The sequence below is a fragment of the Ranitomeya imitator genome, chromosome 3 (genome assembly GCF_032444005.1).
Source record: "Ranitomeya imitator isolate aRanImi1 chromosome 3, aRanImi1.pri, whole genome shotgun sequence".
Classification (NCBI taxonomy): domain Eukaryota; kingdom Metazoa; phylum Chordata; class Amphibia; order Anura; family Dendrobatidae; genus Ranitomeya; species Ranitomeya imitator.
The window spans coordinates 604,161,728-604,181,473 of NC_091284.1; the positions used below are offsets into that span (position 1 = coordinate 604,161,728).

Below are 19,746 nucleotides of genomic sequence, written 5' to 3' on the forward strand. Positions count from 1 at the left end.
AATTTAGCTGTCAGTCATGATGTCACTGTTGCAGCCATTTTACAGAAACTGGAGAAATGGCGGAAAGATAGATCTAGACTCGGGGAGGGCGAGTCACAGCTGATTGTATTATTTTAATCCAGCATATGCCATTTGAAGCCTACAACCAAAAAGCGCCATTAGTGCAACAAAATATAGTGCCCACACATCTTTAGTGTTAAATACGCTGCTGTGACTATACAAACCTATACACGATGCGACTGTAGAATATATTAACGCCACTTTGTTATATGTATTAAAACGTAAGGTCCTTAGTTAACATTGATGGAAAAGGGCTAAAGCCAACTAAGTATCTTATGTTTGTAATGTGCACAACAGAGTGCAGATGACGTATTCATTAATGGGTGTGCTGATGCATCGTGTATGTGCGCATTAACACCGCAGTCTGGGGGCTTTATAAGGGGTCGTTCGGCTACATGAAAGTAATATGATCAGTTGTCACCTCACTCCAGCTGCACATCTCTGCCCTGCTTGTGTGCTTACCCGTGCTGTGGGCAACCTGCTGCCTCGCTGCTGCTAACACACGATCGATGGGGCATATTGTAACCGCTATTCTATTCTGTAGCAGCCAATCCACACCGTAGGATTTACTGACCTTAATGAAGTGAAAAAGTTTATATTGAGCTCAATTAAGTTCAGCGATTTGTTCATCCCTCCACAACAATCCCAGATCCTTTGTGTCCCCTTGGGGAAATGGCCCACCCCGGCATTACTGGTGGTGGCTGATGTGTGCAGCTGACTGTAGTCAGTTTATGGGGGCAGAATTCGGCTTGCAATGCAGAGCGCTGTGTATGAGGTGGGAGTTGAGAGCAATGTCTGTAATTGTCAGACAGCATGTCGTTGCCTGATGGGAGTTCTGTGCAGACTGCTGGGCGATTAATTATGTCAATCCCAAGGCTTCTTTCAGCTTTACTCCTTTCCTTACAGCTGTGACGCGGACCCATCAGCCCTTGCGAAATACGTTGTTGCCTTAGTGAAGAAGGATAAAAATGACAGAGAGCTGAAGGCCCTGTGCATAGATCAGCTGGATGTGTTTCTTCAGAGAGGTAAATCCACACAAAATGCATGTTTTCCTTGGTAAGGGTGCGTTCACACGTCCAAGTGAAATGTCTCCGTGCTGTCTGATTTTTTTTAATTTTTGTTATTGGCTTAAATAGTCCCCTTAGGAGACATGAAGCTGCGATCATCCAATCACCTGTGCTATAGATAGTAGAGCTTCAGTCCTGCTATGTATAGCAAAAATCATGATCTATGTCAATGCTGGCATACATAGATTTACAATGACAGGCCTGGGGGTCTTGTGCAGACCCTCAACTGTCACGTAGACACAGATTTTTAAGTGGGCACCATCGAATAATATAAGAAATAAATAACGTGGGTTCACTACCAAGCATGTAGTATATACATATCACAATTTTAAAGAAGAAAGCACATGCCGAAAAAGGTTTGAACTCCACAAGAGAAATTTGTTTCAAAATTGCAAAAGTTTATTTCCACATAGAGACACTACACACAATAAAAACATTTAAAAAAAATACTCCAAAGAGTAGACAGCTCCAATAGTCCAAATACAAATATTACATGCAAAATTCGCCTAATCATACAAATATTACCTGGCATAAAGAAATTTTTTTTTGTACCAAGTTTGATTATTTGTAACACAACTGCTGTATAAAATGTTATACAAGGATAATTCTAGTTAGTGGACCCTCTAGGTTAGCGACCTTTTATAAACAAGAGGAATATATCACATATAAGAAACCACTGCCTTTGGATAGAAAAACACAAGTGATATGACAAACTCATGAATTATCAGTTTTCCTTACAAATGGCATATTGCTGGTGCATCTGGGTGCTTTGGTGTTGCTTAAGGTCGGGAAGGGGTTAAGCAGCGGTGAAGCCCTTGGCTTCTCAAACTCCATCACATTCTGGCTGCACCGCTGCTTAAGGGACCAGGGGGCGACCTTAGAGGACTGACTGGGGTGAAGTATACAGCTCTCGCCTGCCATGTTGATTGGCAAACTATGCCTTTATACGGGTATTAATGATCTGCGATGTTGTTGGTATTGATGTGAGCATCTCTTTAGACCAAATACCAGGTTAAGCAACACCAATGCACCCAGATGCACCAGCAATATGCCATTTGTAAGCAAAACTGATATAATTCATGAGTTTGTCATATCACTTAGTAACATAGTAACATAGTAACATAGTTAGTAAGGCCGAAAAAAGACATTTGTCCATCCAGTTCAGCCTATATTCCATCATAATAAATACCCAGATCTACGTCCTTCTACAGAACCTAATAATTGTATGATACAATATTGTTCTGCTCCAGGAAGACATCCAGGCCTCTCTTGAACCCCTCGACTGAGTTCGCCATCACCACCTCCTCAGGCAAGCAATTCCAGATTCTCACTGCCCTAACAGTAAAGAATCCTCTTCTATGTTGGTGGAAAAACCTTCTCTCCTCCAGACGCAAAGAATGCCCCCTTGTGCCCGTCACCTTCCTTGGTATAAACAGATCCTCAGCGAGATATTTGTATTGTCCCCTTATATACTTATACATGGTTATTAGATCGCCCCTCAGTCGTCTTTTTTCTAGACTAAATAATCCTAATTTCGCTAATCTATCTGGGTATTGTAGTTCTCCCATCCCCTTTATTAATTTTGTTGCCCTCCTTTGTACTCTCTCTAGTTCCATTATATCCTTCCTGAGCACCGGTGCCCAAAACTGGACACAGTACTCCATGTGCGGTCTAACTAGGGATTTGTACAGAGGCAGTATAATGCTCTCATCATGTGTATCCAGACCTCTTTTAATGCACCCCATGATCCTGTTTGCCTTGGCAGCTGCTGCCTGGCACTGGCTGCTCCAGGTAAGTTTATCATTAACTAGGATCCCCAAGTCCTTCTCCCTGTCAGATTTACCCAGTGGTTTCCCGTTCAGTGTGTAATGGTGATATTGATTCCCTCTTCCCATGTGTATAACCTTACATTTATCATTGTTAAACCTCATCTGCCACCTTTCAGCCCAAGTTTCCAACTTATCCAGATCCATCTGTAGCAGAATACTATCTTCTCTTGTATTAACTGCTTTACATAGTTTTGTATCATCTGCAAATATCGATATTTTACTGTGTAAACCTTCTACCAGATCATTAATGAATATGTTGAAGAGAACAGGTCCCAATACTGACCCCTGCGGTACCCCACTGGTCACAGCGACCCAGTTAGAGACTATACCATTTATAACCACCCTCTGCTTTCTATCACTAAGCCAGTTACTAACCCATTTACACACATTTTCCCCCAGACCAAGCATTCTCATTTTGTGTACCAACCTCTTGTGCGGCACGGTATCAAACGCTTTGGAAAAATCGAGATATACCACGTCCAATGACTCACCGTGGTCCAGTCTATAGCTTACCTCTTCATAAAAACTGATTAGATTGGTTTGACAGGAGCGATTTCTCATAAACCCATGCTGATATGGAGTTAAACAGTTATTCTCATTGAGATAATCCAGAATAACATCCCTCAGAAACCCTTCAAATATTTTACCAACAATAGAGGTTAGACTTACTGGCCTATAATTTCCAGGTTCACTTTTAGAGCCCTTTTTGAATATTGGCACCACATTTGCTATGCGCCAGTCCTGCGGAACAGACCCTGTCGCTATAGAGTCACTAAAAATAAGAAATAATGGTTTATCTATTACATTACTTAGTTCTCTTAGTACTCGTGGGTGTATGCCATCCGGACCCGGAGATTTATCTATTTTAATCTTATTTAGCCGGTTTCGCACCTCTTCTTGGGTTAGATTGGTGACCCTTAATATAGGGTTTTCATTGTTTCTTGGGATTTCATCTAGCATTTCATTTTCCACCGTGAATACCGTGGAGAAGAAGGTGTTTAATATGTTAGCTTTTTCCTCGTCATCTACAACCATTCTTTCCTCACTATTTTTTAAGGGGCCTACATTTTCAGTTTTTATTCTTTTACTATTGATATAGTTGAAGAACAGTTTGGGATTAGTTTTACTCTCCTTAGCAATGTGCTTCTCTGTTTCCTTTTTGGCAGCTTTAATTAGTTTTTTAGATAAAGTATTTTTCTCCCTATAGTTTTTTAGAGCTTCAATGGTGCCATCCTGCTTTAGTAGTGCAAATGCTTTCTTTTTACTGTTAATTGCCTGTCTTACTTCTTTGTTTAGCCACATTGGGTTTTTCCTATTTCTAGTCCTTTTATTCCCACAAGGTATAAACCGCTTACACTGCCTATTTAGGATGTTCTTAAACATTTCCCATTTATTATCTGTATTCTTATTTCTGAGGATATTGTCCCAGTCTACCAGATTAAGGGCATCTCTAAGCTGTTCAAACTTTGCCTTCCTAAAGTTCAATGTTTTTGTGACTCCCTGACAAGTCCCCCTAGTGAAAGACAGGTGAAACTGCACAATATTGTGGTCGCTATTTCCTAAATGCCCGACCACCTGCAGATTTGTTATTCTGTCAGGTCTATTAGATAGTATTAGGTCTAAAAGTGCTGCTCCTCTGGTTGGATTCTGCACCAATTGTGAAAGATAATTTTTCTTGGTTATTAGCAGAAACCTGTTGCCTTTATGGGTTTCACAGGTTTCTGTTTCCCAGTTAATATCCGGGTAGTTAAAGTCCCCCATAACCAGGACCTCATTATGGGTTGCAGCTTCATCTATCTGCTTTAGAAGTAGACTTTCCATGCTTTCTGTTATATTTGGGGGTTTGTAACAGACCCCAATGAGAATTTTGTTACCATTTTTCCCTCCATGAATTTCAACCCATATGGACTCGACATCCTCATTCCCTTCGCTAATATCCTCCCTTAAAGTGGACTTTAGACAAGACTTTACATAGAGACAAACCCCTCCTCCTCTCCGATTTTTACGATCCTTTCTAAACAGACTGTAACCCTGTAAGTTAACTGCCCAGTCATAGCTTTCATCTAACCATGTCTCGGTTATTCCCACTATGTCAAAGTTACCTGTAGATATTTCTGCTTCTAGTTCTTCCATCTTGTTTGTCAGGCTTCTGGCGTTTGCGAGCATGCAGTTTAGAGGATTTTGTTTTGTTCCAATCTCCTCACTGTGGATTGTTTTAGAAATGTTCTTACCTCCCTTCAGAGTATGTTTTCCTGGGTCGTCTTTGTTCGAGTCTAATGTTTTTCTTCCCGTCCCCTCTTCTTCTAGTTTAACGCCCTCCTGATGAGTGTAGCGAGTCTTCTGGCGAATGTGTGTTTCCCAGGTTTGTTGAGGTGTAGTCCGTCTCTGGCGAGGAGTCCATCATACCAGTAATTCACACCGTGGTCCAGGAATCCAAATCCTTGTTGTCTGCACCATCGTCTTAGCCAGTTGTTTGCATCAAGGATCCTGTTCCATCTCCTGGTGCCATGCCCGTCTACTGGAAGGATAGAAGAAAAAACTACCTGTGCATCCAGTTCCTTTACTTTCTTCCCCAACTCTTCAAAGTCCTTGCAGATTGTCGGTAGGTCCTTCCTTGCCGTGTCATTGGTGCCAACATGTATCAGAAGAAATGGGTGGACGTCCTTGGAGCTGAAGAGCTTTGGTATCCTATCGGTCACATCCTTGATCATCGCACCTGGAAGGCAGCATACTTCTCTTGCAGTTATGTCCGGTCTGCAGATGGCTGCTTCTGTGCCTCTCAGTAGTGAGTCTCCCACCACCACCACTCTTCGTTGCTTCTTGGCTGTGCTTTTTGCTGTCACTTGTTGCTGTGTGCCCTTTTCTTTTTTGCTTGCTGGTATTGCTTCATTCTTAGGTGTGCCATCTTCATCCTCTACAAAGATTTGATATCGGTTCTTCAGTTGTGTGGTTGGTGATTTCTCCATGGTCTTCTTGCTTCTTTTGGTCACATGCTTCCACTCATCTGCTTTTGGAGGTTCTCTGACACTTTTTGCACCTTCTGTGACCAGTAGAGATGCTTCTGTTCTGTCTAGAAAAACTTGTGTTTTTCTATCCAAAGGCAGTTGTTTCTTATGTGATATATTCCTCTTGTATATAAAAGGTCGCTAACCTAAAGGGTCCACTAACTAGAATTATCCTTGTATAGCATTTTATACAGCAGTTGTTACAAAAAATCAAACTTGGTACAAAAAAATTTCTTTATGCCAGGTAATAGTTGTATGATTAGGCGAATTTTGCATGGAATATTTGGACTATTGGAGCTGTCTACTCTTTGGAGTATTTTTAAAAAAATGTTTTTATTGTGTGTAGTGTCTCTATGTGGAAATAAACTTTTGTAATTTTGAAACAAATTTCTCTTGTGGAGTTCCAACCTTTTTCGGCATGTGCTTTCTTCTTTAAAATTGTGACCCTCAACTGTCATGACAACCCATCAGCACCCTGCGATCACGTGACAGGGACGCTGATGAGTGGGACTTGACGCCCTTCTGTCCAAAACATGTTTAAAGGGAACCTGTCACCCCCCAGGCGTTTTTAACTAAAGAGCCACCTTGTGCAGCACTAATGTGCAGCACTTCCTCCATTAACTTCCTGGTGCCTACACTGTAAGTTGAAGGAGTCGGAGGGCAAGGCAAACTGCGCATGCCCGAAAAAAAAAATTACAGCGCCGGGGACCTTAATGGAGGAAGTGGAGGCGGCGCAGAGAGCATTGAGTGATGGCTAGGAGGCGTTTTTGTCAGGGGGGGAAAAGACATGCCCCCCTGACAAACTACAGGTATGGCAGGCTAATTATAAAAACAAATATTTTAGTGTAGGAAGGGACCCCAACTAAAAGAGCCACCTTGACAGAATACAGCATTAGTGCTGCACAAGCTGGCTCTTTTAGTTAAAAACGCTCTGTGGGGTGACAGGTTCCCTTTAATGCTGCTGTTAGTGATTGACAGCAGCATTTAACTGGTTACAGCAGCGGGTTGCTCTCGGATGTACCCGCAGCTGTTAGAAGCACAGGACAACTGATCAATCTAGATGTCATGTGCAGGGAAAGATGCAGGCTCAACATCAGAGCCCGCATCAAAGGCAGGGACGTGACCGAAGATGTACCTAAATGTCCTGATCTTGAAGTGGTTAAACCAGATAGTTATCACACAACATGGTTAATAAATAACCATTGCCACATGTCTACTTTACATCTGTATCATTTTTTTAAACATTTTTTTTTTGTCAGGAAGTTAACTCCTTCCCAACATGCACTGTACTTGTATGGTGCGACGATCTCGCAGCCTCAATCACACGCTTTGGCGATCGCGTACGGGTGTGAACTCTGGGTAAGAGCTGACACCCCGCAGCAACACCCACAATCGATGCTGGCATTTAACCCCTCTGACGCCGCTGTCATTAGTGACAGTGGCATAGAGGAGCATCGCGCATGGAATAGGTTCCCTGCGCGCTTCCATCAGGACAGCACTTTATTTCTTTTGAAGGGCAAGGAGCCATGGCACTTTTCCAGAGCCTTTGTGCTACCAGTAAGTGGAGGCCCCTATATTTCCATTGACAGATGACGGACCTGGGCGGGGACTTGCTTTGAGTTGGATATTTTGTTGGGAACACTTTACATAACATTTTGGATCACGTTTATCCTGCACGCTACACTGAGCATGTTTCCATTTAAATCTGAGTGACATGATTTGGATGAAACCCTCGACTAATCCATTTACTATAATGTGACAGAGTTAGGGTAAGTTCACACAGGGCATTTTTGCTTTTTTTTTCTGCCGCAAAACCTGATTTCTCGGCAGGAAAGAAGCTGCGGCAAAAACGCAGGTTTAAGTGCGTTTTTGGTGCATTTTTGTGTCTTTGTCCATACTAATGTCCATTGACATTTCTGCAGAAAAAAACGCTGCAAATAATACCTGTGTTACTTGCAGCGTTTTTTTAACACCCATTCAAGCCAGTGGGTGAAAAACGCTGCAAAAACGCTGAAAGAAGTGACATGCTCTATGTCCAAAAAAAGCAGCCAAAGTCAAAATCCTGATGACACAAAAACCTAATGTGTGTGAATGAGATTTCTGAAATCTCATAGGCTTTTCTGGTACTGTAAAAAGCCGCTGAAAATTTCGCATGAAAAACACAGCAAAAAAATGCAGCAAAAACGCCCATTGTGAACTTACCCTAACTCTGCACTCCGTCTGGCCTCTGTTCAGCTATGTACTTCTTTTCAGAGGTGCACAAAACGGTGGTGGACTGTTCTTTTTCGCACGTCTGAAATATCTTACCTCGAGCTCCCAGCGGCGATCATTCAGGCACATCTCCTGTGCCTGCATGACTGCCATGACATAAATTAATGTAATTTCTCCTTCGCCACATTGGGGGACACAGGACCATGGGTGTTATGCTGCTGTCTCTAGGAGGCTGACACGAAGTTGAGAGAAAAAAAAGTTAGCTTCTCCCCTGCAGTATACACCCTGCTGCTGGCTTCCAGAGACCCAGTCCGTAGGAGGCACACTGGATTTAACTCTCTTCTTCTTTTTTTTTTTTCTTTTTTTTTTACCGGACGAAGGGGCGACGGGCCCCTTCAAGGGCACCGATCTCCCCCCCCCCTCCTTACAGACGAGCACATGGAGTGTCCTCCACGTATCCTCTTCTGCAGCCAGCTCTCTCATGCCGGACATTCTGCCCTGCCCACCAGGTTTTCCCTCGGCTGTTCAGAGGCACTCTACATTGTGGCGTCCGTGCAGCCCCCACTGCATCACCACTGAGAAAGCGGATGATGGAAGGAGGCGGACGGTTCCTCTCCACCCCCCTCTCATGGGGATGGTGGATAGAGGCTTCCCCAACCCTGCACCGTCCTAATCACCCCGGGCACAGCTCACCTGCAGCAAGCTTCTCTGCGTTCCCCCTCTATTCGGGGTAAGTGCCATAACATGGGGGGGAGTCGGTCGTCCTAGGGGTTCCGGAGGGCTCCTTCACCTTTTTTCAGGGTCCCCAGTAGGCGCCGGCGCTGCGCGCCGGGCCGAAGTCGCAAATTTAGTCCCCAGCTTCGGCCTAGCACAGGCCGCATCCCTATAGGCTCCGCCCACCTTTTGGCATCATCCTGCGGCTCCGCCCCCCGGTCCTGGCGCGTCTCGCTCTCTGCGAGATTACCCTCCCAACCCCCGACGGCCATCTTTCTTCTCACTGCACACCGCAGCTCCAGCACCTCCACGTGCAGTGCTCTGAACGCCGGCTGTCTTCCCTTCAGCACCGCCGCCGCCTCACTCTTTGCGGGACACAGGACCACGGGTAAGGAGACCACGTTACGTTCTCCCTTGCAGCGTCGCCCTCGCTTCCATAGTCTATAGACCCTGAGCACTATCTCTTACATTAGGGTACACCATGTCCCAGTCAAGGACCAAAAAGATCACAAAGGTGCATACTACCTTTTTTACTGCATGTACCACCTGTCAGGCTCCACTTCCTCGGCCTCAGAGTTCCCCCTTCTGCTCAGCCTGCGATGCCCCAGGAGCCCTCCGCCGCCACGACCCCAGTGTATCTAGCCCCCCTGAGTGGGCCACGTCACTGTCACAGTCCATGGATTCTTTAGCCAACGCGATTAAATCCCTTCATGACCCCTCTGGGGAGCGGGGCACTTTTTTTCATGGGTTAAGAGATCCCTCCGTAACAGGGGAATCGTCGGCCAGCAGGGGCCGCTCTCACCGGAAGGAGGCACGGTCATCCAGAAAACGGATCCGCACTACCTCCCCTGAGCACTCACCACGCCAGTCAGCCTCTGGTAGCTCCACTTCTCGCTCACCCTCTCCAGGGGCCCGTAGCGATCACGACTCTGAATATGAGTCTGACGCATCCTTAGACCCGGATGCTCCGGAGTTTAGATCTACTGTTGACTCCCTCATCGAGGCAGTCAATCATGCACTAAAAGTGGACGATGACCCTAATTCTGCTCCGGACCATTCCGTCTCCTTTACGAGAACCAAGCGTTCCCACAAGACGTTCGTCTCTCAGCCAGATTTCCTGGATATAGTCAGGCGACACAGGGAGCGTCCGGATAAGCGTTTTACAGGCAAAAAGGCCCTGGAATCGAAGTATCCCTTTTCCGCAGATCTTGTTAAAGATTGGACGGAATCTCTGCTAGTAGATCCTCTGGTTTTGCGCTTAGCTACCAAAACTCTCTTATCCGTTCCTGATGGTGCTTCAATTAAGAATCCCACAGAACGCCAGCTAGATTCCCTAGCTCGCTCAGAGTACGAAGCCTCAGGTTCCTCTCTATCTCCCTCCTTCTCTGCGGCTTGGGTTGCCAAGGCAATGGTTTTCTGGGCAGATGCCCTCGCAAAATCCATTCAGGAACAGGAACTTCCGTCTGAGGTGGTGGACCTTGCCAAACAAATTGCCATGGCTGGAGACAGGGTGGATTTGATTTAAATCACGATTTAAATCACGATTTAAATCACTAGTCAGTAAGGCTTGATTTAAATCAGTGATTTAAATCAAAGTTTCTACCTAACTGAATTTGACTTCACAGAGGTCCCAGCCTCTTCTTCACGGCAAAAATGTTACAACATGAACAGAGTTGAGAAAAAGACCTTAATCATGACGACTCATCTTCATCACCGCACTTCTCATGATGTTGCCTCATTCGCGCCACCAGGCCTTGCATCTCTGTTGCATCGTTTGCATTTTGCACGCATGCCTGCCTTACCGATAGGCGAAGGAGCTTCATTAAAATATTCCCAAACTGGGTCTCTTTTACGGCCTGCTGCCATTGTAAGGAAAGCATGTAATAAACCTCAGATCGTACACACAAACAGATCCAGACTTGTCTGTCTGTGGCTATGCTGCAGTATTGTGCTCAAAGTTTCACTTTCATTTTTTTGTCTGCTTGCCCTTCCTCCTCCTCACACTTAGATTCACATTCTTCTTGTGTTGTGCAGATCTATTCCACTCCAAACAATCAGAAACATATTGTCTAACTTCTTGGACTTGGCACTGAAGGGGTTGATTCTGTATTCATAGGTTTGTAGAACAATAGGATTAACCCCTTAGTGACCGCCAATACGCCTTTTAACTGACCTGAGATATAAGAGACTTATATCCCCATACAGGTGACAATCCAGTAGCTGTCGGCTGTCCACTATAGCTGACAACTTGCTGCATCAGCCATGATCAGTGTTTGCACCGTCCAAATCTATTTAACCCCTTAGATGCTGCTGTCAATAGTGACTACATCATTATAAACGGTTAACAGACTGTGGGGGCTTCCTCTTTATCCCAATTGGTGCCCTCAGATCATGATTTTGTGGTCCTGATGTTTGTCATGGCAATTCATGACCAAATAGAGGCCTTAGAGTCTGTCGGCTGTAGTAACCTGTTCAGAAGTTAGTGACATTTAGGTGATAAAAATACACATTTTCATTTTTCTCATGCCACTTTGCATTAATTCCTGAAAATCACCCGAAGGGTTAACAAATGACCTGACTGCAGTTTTCAATATGTCAGGGGGTGCTGTTTTTAAAATTGTATCACTTGTGGGGATTTCTCTATATATAGGACCCCCAAATTCACTTCAAACATGGATAGGTCCTTAAAAAAATACATTTTGTAAATTTCCTTGAAAAAAATTTAAATTGTTGATACATTTTTAATCCTCCTAAAATGCTAACAAAATAAAATAACATTTTGCAAATGGTGCTGTTGTAAAGCAGACATGTGGGAAATGTTATTTATTAATGTTTTGCTGTGGTATGACTATCGGGATTAAAGGGATAATCATTCAAAGTTTGAAAATTGTAAATTTTTTAACATTTTTTTCAAATTTCTGATATTTTTTATAAATAAACATAAAGCATATCAACCTAAATTTACCATTATCATAAAGTATAATGTGTCACGAAAAAACAATCTCAAAATCACTGGGCTTTGTTGAAGCATTCCAGAGTTATTACCACATAAAGTAACACTGGTCAGATTTCAAAAATTTGGCTCCGTCACTAAGGGGTTAAGGTCTTTTTCTCAACTCTGTTCATGTTGTAACGTTTTTGCCGTGAAGAAGAGGCTGGGACCTCTGCGGAGTCCAATTCAGTTTTGAGAACTGCGTAAGTAAAGCGAGCGTCTGTGATAATATAGGAGAGAAACTGCCCACTAATCCTACAGAAACCTCTGGAAGAGCATGGCATTGTGAATGTTACACATATACAGCCTTTATTCTACTGAGTTAAACAACTCGGCTTTATCTCATGATGGAAGAACCTTTGGATGGTAAAATATTTTCATCAAAAAGCAGTTTATTGAAAAAAAAATCTGATTTAAATAAAAAAAATCCGATTTAAATAAAAATCCAATTTTTTTTTTTTTTTTAAAAACATTGATTTTTATCCACCCTGGCTGGAGATTATGTGATGTATTCGTCTCTCGACGCAGCGGACTGTAGAGTAACTGCAGCTTCGAAGGCCATCACCATTAGGAGAGCTATCTGGCTCAGAGAGTGACGTGCAGATTCCTCCTAAAAAAAAGTCTCTGATTTTCCTTCCTTTTCAGAGCGGGCGTCTTTTTGGAGAAAAACTAGACCAGCTTATTTCCAACGCTACAGGAGGGAAGAGCAAGTTCTACCCCCAACACAGGCCCAAAGCTGCTTTTCAGCGCCAACAATATTTTGCAGTAGCCCATTCTGGTCCAATTCCGCCGCCTCATCCAGATCAGAACTATCCGCACGCTCAGACAGAGACTCTCGACCTTCTTTCAGGCCGAATCAGTCCTGGCGAGGAAAGCCTAGGCAACCCAGAACCAGAGGGTCCAGGCCTGCCAGATTTCCTTCGCAATGACTCGGGAACTATTCCAGTCGACACCTCCAAAGTAGGCGGACGTCTGCTTCTTTTTCAATAAGTCTGGCTCTCCGTCGCCCACGACGAATGGGTCAAGGGATCTGGTGTCTTCTGGCTACAAAATAGAATTCTCCGCTTCCCCTCCAGCACGGTTTTTTCCCTCTCGTCTCCCGAGTTCGGGACCTCAGTCTCGCACCCTTCACTGCACCATCGAATCCCTCCGCCAAAGCGGGGTCATCGTTCCGGTTCCGGAACACGAGAGATTCAGAGGTTTCTACTCAAACCTCTTCGTTGTCCCAAAAAGGACGGGACTGTACTCCCCATTTTGGACCTGAAGCTCCTAAACAAGTACGTAAAAGTACGGCACTTGAGGATGGAATCTCTCCGGTCGGTCATCTCCTCGATGGAGAGAGGGGAGTTCCTAGCATCAATAGACATCAAAGATGCTTACCTTCATATCCCAATCTTCCCGCCACATAAAAGGTTCCTCCGTTTCGCCATCCTAGAGGACCATTTTCAATTCACGGCCCTACCCTTCAGTCTTTCCTCGGCGTCCAGGGTGTTCACAAAAGTCATGGCGGCTGTCATTGCCATTCTTCACTCTCGAGGAGTGGTCGTGTTGCCATACTTAGACGACCTCCTCATAAAAGGTCCATCTTATCAGGCCTGCGAAGCAAGCGTCCGCTTTACCTTGGATTCTCTTTTGCGCCTGGGCTGGTTAATCAACTCTGACAAGTCCTCTCCCATTCCTGCCAGACGGATCTCCTTCCTAGGCATGATCCTGGACACATCAAGGGGACTGGTCTTGCTTCCTCGGTCCAAGGCCCAAGAGCTTCAGCAGAGAGCTCAGACGCTCTGTCATCCTCGCCCACGGCCCATCCGGTTTGCCATGAAGATCCTAGGAAAGATGGTGGCCGCAATAGAAGCGGTCCCCTTTGCTCAACTCCATCTCCGCCCCTTACAACAGGCTCTGCTTAACAACTGGGACAGGAGTCCCTTATCCCTCGATCGGCCATGCCCTCTGCCCCCACGGATCTGGCAAGCCCTCACATGGTGGACTGTGTGATCATGTCTCCTCCAGGGGAAGTCTTTTCTCCGGATCCGCTGGCTAGTGGTAACTACCGACCCCAGTCTCCTCGGTTGGGGAGCGGTGTTTTTACACCACTCTGCCCAGGGGCGTTGGACAATTCGGGAGTTAAGGCTCCCTATAAACATCCTGGAGATTCGAGCGATCAGACTCGCCATGAGACGCTTTCACCCCCAACTCGCGGGTCACCCAATTCGAGTTCAATCGGACAACGTCACAGCGGTGGCGTATATAAACCATCAGGGGGGTACCCGCAGCAGGGCGGCGATGCAGGAAGTCTCCCACATTCTTCGTTGGGCCGAGGCCAACCACTCTACCATTTCCGCAGTGCACATTCCGGGCGTCGAGAACTGGGCGGTGGATTTTCTCAGCCATCAGGGTCTTGCCTCGGGGGAGTGGGAACTTCATCCAGAGGTTTTCCGGCAAATCTGCCTTCGCTGGGGAACCCCGGACGTGGATGTGATGGCATCCAGACTGAACGCCAAAGTTCACAACATCGTAGCACGTTCTCGGGATCCCCAGGCCATCGAAGTGGACGCTCTGATATCCCCGTGGCATCCGTTCCAACTCCCATGTGTTTCCTCCGCTTCCCTTACTGCCGAATGTGATCCGAAAAATCAAGACGGAGGGGGTTCCGGTCATCCTTGTCGCCCCGGATTGGCCACGTCATGCATGGTACGCGGAGCTCGTTCAGCTCGTATCTGACGTTCCCTGGCGGTTACCAGATCTGCTTCGCCAAGGGCCGATCTACCACCAGAGCTCAGGGGCCCTACGTTTAACGGCGTGGCTGTTGAAACCTAGATTCTAACTTGAGCTGGTTTCTCTCAGCAGGTCATTCTCACCATAAGCGCTCGCAAAGTGTCTTCTGCTTGCATCTATCACCGCACCTGGAAAACCTTCTTCTCGTGGTGCAGGCTCCGAGGTCGCCCTCCACTCGTTTTCTCAATCACTTCCATTTTGGATTTCCTACAGTCCGGCTTGGATTCTGGCATGGCGCTGAGTTCCCTCAAGGGTCAGATCTCAGCGTTATCCGTGTTGTTCCAACGTAAGATCGCTGCCAACTTGCAAGTCAGGACCTTCGTTCAGGGGGTCTCCCATGTGGTACCCCCCTACAGAATGCCGTTAGAGACCTGGGATCTCAATTTGGTTCTGAGCGTTCTTCAGGAACCTCCGTTTGAACCTCTTCAGGACGTCCCGCTAACTGTCCTCTCCTGGAAGGTTGCCTTCCTTGTAGCAGTGACCTCTATCAGACGGGTCTCAGAATTGTCCGCTTTATCCTGCAGGGCGCCTTTTTCTTGCCTTCCACCAGGACAAGGTAGTCCTACGTCCATCTCCGACCTTTCTCTCTAAGGTGGTCTCATCTTTTCACCTTAATGAGGACATCATTCTTCCCTCCTTCTGCCCACAGCCAAAACACAGGTTCGAAAAGGCCCTTCGTACCCTGGACGTGGTACGGGCCCTTAGAAGGTACATTTCAACATTTCCGCAAATCAGACTCCCTCTTTGTTCTCCCGGTGGGTCACAGAAAGGGTTTGGCTGTGTCTAAGGCCAGGATAGCCAGATGGATTCGGTCTGCTATCCAAGAATCCTATCTGGTCAGGGGCAGTCCTATCCTGGCGGGGATTAGAGCACACTCCACTCGGTCGATGGGTGATTCCTGGGCCATCCGGCACAATGCAATGGCGGAGCAGGTTTGCAAGGCTGCAACGTGGTCCAGCCTGCATACTTTCACAAAGCACTACAATGTCCACATTCATTCTTCTGCGGATGCGGCTCTTGGCAGTCGTATTCTGCAAGCAGCCGTCGCGCATTTATAGTCAGATGGTAGACTGAGTTATTTGGTTGTATTGTTCCCCACCCAGGGACTGCTTTGGGAAGTCCCATGGTCATGTGTCCCCCAATGTGGCGAAGGAGAAATAGGGATTTTTGTGTACTCACTGTAAAATCCTTTTTCCCGAGCCACTCATTGGGGGACACAGCACCCACCCTGTTAGCCTGTTCGACTCGTTACCTTTTTCGGTTTTTGACTTTCCTTGACATGTTATACTCTAATGTTACGCGATATATTATTATTAATCTCCTACTGCTTTTGCACTGAACTGGGTCTCTGGAAGCCAGCATGAGGTTGCATACTGCAGGGGAGGAGCTAACTTTTTTTGTCTCAACTTAGTGTCAGCCTCCTAGAGACAGCAGCATAACACCCATGGTCCTGTGTCCCCCAATGAGTGGCTCGGAGAAAAGGATTTTACGGTGAGTACGCAAAAATCCCTATTTTGTGGGATACCTTTCCCGACCAATGTTGTGAAGCGGCTAGTTGCTGTGACTCCACACGAATATTCCTGTGTGCCCTTTGCACAGGGTTTGGACCCCCACTCATCATGAATTGATAGCATATACTGGTAACATCTGCTCTTTATGATGAGAATAACGTTAGCCAGTAAAAAGTTAGTTTTACATTAATTTTTTTCTTCCAAAGCTATGAACATTTTGGTTGTCTGATCGCAGTTGGGCTTTATGTATTGGCTCATGTCTTGGTTTTGATATTTTTGTGTTCATCGTAACTTTTAACTCTTTCTTTCAGAAACCCAAGGCTTTGTAGACAAATTATTTGATGCGGTGAACACAAAGAGCTATCTTCCACCTCCTGAACCTACGTCAACGGTAATCGTAAAGGAAGACCCACTAGAGAATGAAGAAAAAGAAGCTAAGAAAGAGGAGGTATATATAAACAATATTCCAGGTGGCCCCACGTGCTCAGAATTACGTGTAGAAGAGGGATATTGTGCCACATAGCTCAGTTTTTCAACATGGTAACATTAGTGACAAAATAGACTTAATTGTGAAGTCAATTACCACGATCAGAACTTGTAGGCTGGTTTCACATGTTTAACCCCTTAATTCTCCAGCACTGTAAATGTATGACAGTGATGATGCAGTCAGGAGAGCTGTGATCTCCTCATGACCCAAAGGACAACCACTATGATGAATAGTCTCCTGCATCAGAAACAGATCTCCAATCCCAACCATTTAAACTAGGCAGTGTCCCATCAAAAGAATGAGTCCGGAAAAAAATCCTTTTCAAAACCGCTTTAGGAAACATATCAGGGTAAATTCTTCCAAAAAAGGTTTTCCTGAAGGGGTTTCTCCTTTAAAAAAAAAAAAAAGCTTTTTGGTTTTGACCCCCCCCCAAAAAAAAAAAAATAAATAAAAAAAAATAAAACCTTACTTTGTGCATGCATCTTGGTTATGGTAACAAACAATTTGTCTTGTGGTGGCTGCTTTTCTTTCTCGCTTCATTGGGGGACACAGGTAACCATGGGTGTATGCTGCTGTTGCTTGGAGGCTGACACTATGCAAATAAAGAATAACCCCCCCCCCCGGCAGTATACTCCTTCCGACAGGTACCAGACAACTCAGTTTTTGCTTAGTGTCTGTAGGAGGCAGACCTGGATCTAACACCATATCCGCATTTGTTTTTTTCTTTCAGATTTGTGTGTTTATTAATCCTTTTTGTTTCAGATGCTTCTTTTGGGGCTACAGGGTGCAGTTCTCTCACCCTGATTCCCCACAGTAAGCGACCGAGAGAGCAGTGTGGTATCACCCACATCGCACCCTCTCGGATCCGCAGGGCAGGACTTCGATTCATGTCACCCCGGGGTGTTCATGTTCGCGATCGGTGGCCAGTCCTTGCCCTGTTCCCTCCCCCCCCCCCCCCCTCATCCCTCTCCTGAGAGGAAGACGGTGGTCACTTCCAGTGTCCCCATCCCCCTGTTTAGGGGTTGACACAGTCTTCTGCGCTGGCTGAAATAGGAAGGATGGCTTCATTCCAGGACCCTTTCCACGGTACGAGGGCTCCTGACGCGTTCCTCGTCCTCAGGTGAGGGGATCTTCAATCAACGATGCCCCTTTCCCCCATCCTCACCTCTCCACTGGCAATGCCTCTTAGCAGGGACCACAGGACGGCGGCCCCTGTTTCCTGCGCTGCACAAGTTAGCGCCGCTAGCGCGGCAGCTTTCATACCGGAGGAAGCCCCCCCTTCTCCTTTTCAAAGTTCGAGCCCGTTTTTTTCGGGCGCACGCGGTTCCTTTCTTCGGCGTGGTTTTTTTTTTTTCTGGCCCGGCCCGTCTCGCCCCCAGCGTCTTTGCCCTGCGTTCCTGCGGACACGCCTTCCCCGGGATCCAGCGCCGACGGGAGGCGTTTCTCTTGGGAGGTTCTTCCCTTCGGCGCCTGACCACACCCACTTCCGGTGCATTCTTCCCGCTCTTCTCAGAGCGAAGCCGGCTTCTTCCTCCTGCCTGGCCTCCATCGCGTCGCATGGTGCACGAGGATTTCCGGGGGACACGGTCTACCTCGCTGTCGCTGGGTTATGGTAGGCCTGCGCTGCTTCCTCCCCTGGCCTGTACTCCTCCCAGCAGTATCGACTCTGCTCCTCTGCAAGTCGCTCTATCTCCACTTATGTCCATCCCCGCAGGGGCCCCCGGCTATACCACTACGGCCATTCACTACGCCTGCGCCCGCTGTAAGAAAAAGTGGGCTTCAGGTCAGCCATCTCCTTTCTGCCCATCCTGCCTCGGGCATCCTCTCCGACAGCGGTGGACACCGCGTCCGAACCCGCTCCTCTACAGCCTGCAGCCGTGCTATTCACCGAAGGCGGTCATCTCCCAAGGGACAACCCAGGAATTCACCACGCTCACAGAGCATATTCTCAGACACGTCTCAGTACGTAACTGACGAAGGCCAGACCAGGCCGAAACGTTTTTCGTACTACGAAATAAAAAAAACCTTCAGTTTGACTTAAGTTGAGTGCCGGGTTCTTTTTATCAGATGCAGATCAGACTTCCGGAACACAAGATATGGTGGATAGCCTTATTTCGGCTATTATTCAGACGCTTGAGCTTAAGGAGGATGAGACAAGCTCTCAGGACGTCTCCGTTGCGTTTAAACGTCCCTCTAGTGTTTTTCCCAATCACAAGGAGTTCAACAACACTACTTCTACACACTGGGAAAACCCTTGTAAACGTTTCCCTGGCAGGAAACGGCTGGGCGTTTTATACCCTTTTCACTCAGACCTTGTTAGCAAATGGTCCGAGTCTCCTAAGGTAGACCCGCCTGTGTCTAGATTATCCTCATAGACGGTTTTGTATATTCCGGATGCGGCTTCTCTTAAGGATCCCACGGTCAGACAAATTGAGGCATTATCCAAATCGGCAAAAGAAAAAAAGAAACTACTTGAAGAAATTCTCACTCCAATAATATATTAAAATCCATTAAATCTTTTATTTAAACACCAACAGGAACATGGCACAATTCCTCAGAAAGCCTCCTCCACCCTTTTCTCAAAAAAAAAAAAAAAAAAAAAAAGGCACAATATATACTATCCAGTGCTCATGTTTGGTATACTGATCCTGCCACCTCACACTCCAACGTACGTTTCACTCGTAGCTTCGTCAGGGAGTACCAAATCAGAGTTTGAGGCTTCTGGAGCCTCCCTCTGTCCTAGTTTCGCCTCTTCATGGGTATGCGGCTGCTTGCTCGGCAAGGGCTAACAGTAACATTGTGGCCATTCGCCGGGTACTTTGGCTTTAAGCGTGGAACGCAGATCCTGCTAAATAATCCCTTCCAGGGCACCAGACTCATCGGCACACAGCTGGATCAAATGATCTCGGACGCTACGGGTGGTAAGAGTACGTCCTTACCTCAGTCCAAGCCTAGGCGTTCCTTCAACAAGAGGGGCCCCCAGTCCTTTTGTCCCTTTACCTCCTCAGGAAACCCCACTCAGGACCAGTCTTCCTCACAAGGAGACCGGAGGAAGCCTTCCTTCAAGCCTCCCCCGCGCTGGAGAGCTAAGAGAC

The 19,746-nt window shown here is 46.4% G+C and overlaps 1 protein-coding gene across 1 annotated transcript in view; it reads left to right on the forward strand.

Annotated features, from left to right (window-relative positions):
* Nucleotides 1–19,746, forward strand: part of RBM26 (RNA binding motif protein 26) — a 122,087-nt gene that overhangs the window by 8,904 nt on the left and 93,437 nt on the right. The window contains exons 2-3 of the mRNA XM_069758067.1: nucleotides 967–1,085; nucleotides 16,476–16,612. Coding sequence (XP_069614168.1) covers nucleotides 967–1,085; nucleotides 16,476–16,612 — 256 coding nt within the window. The remainder of the gene's footprint in view (nucleotides 1–966; nucleotides 1,086–16,475; nucleotides 16,613–19,746) is intronic.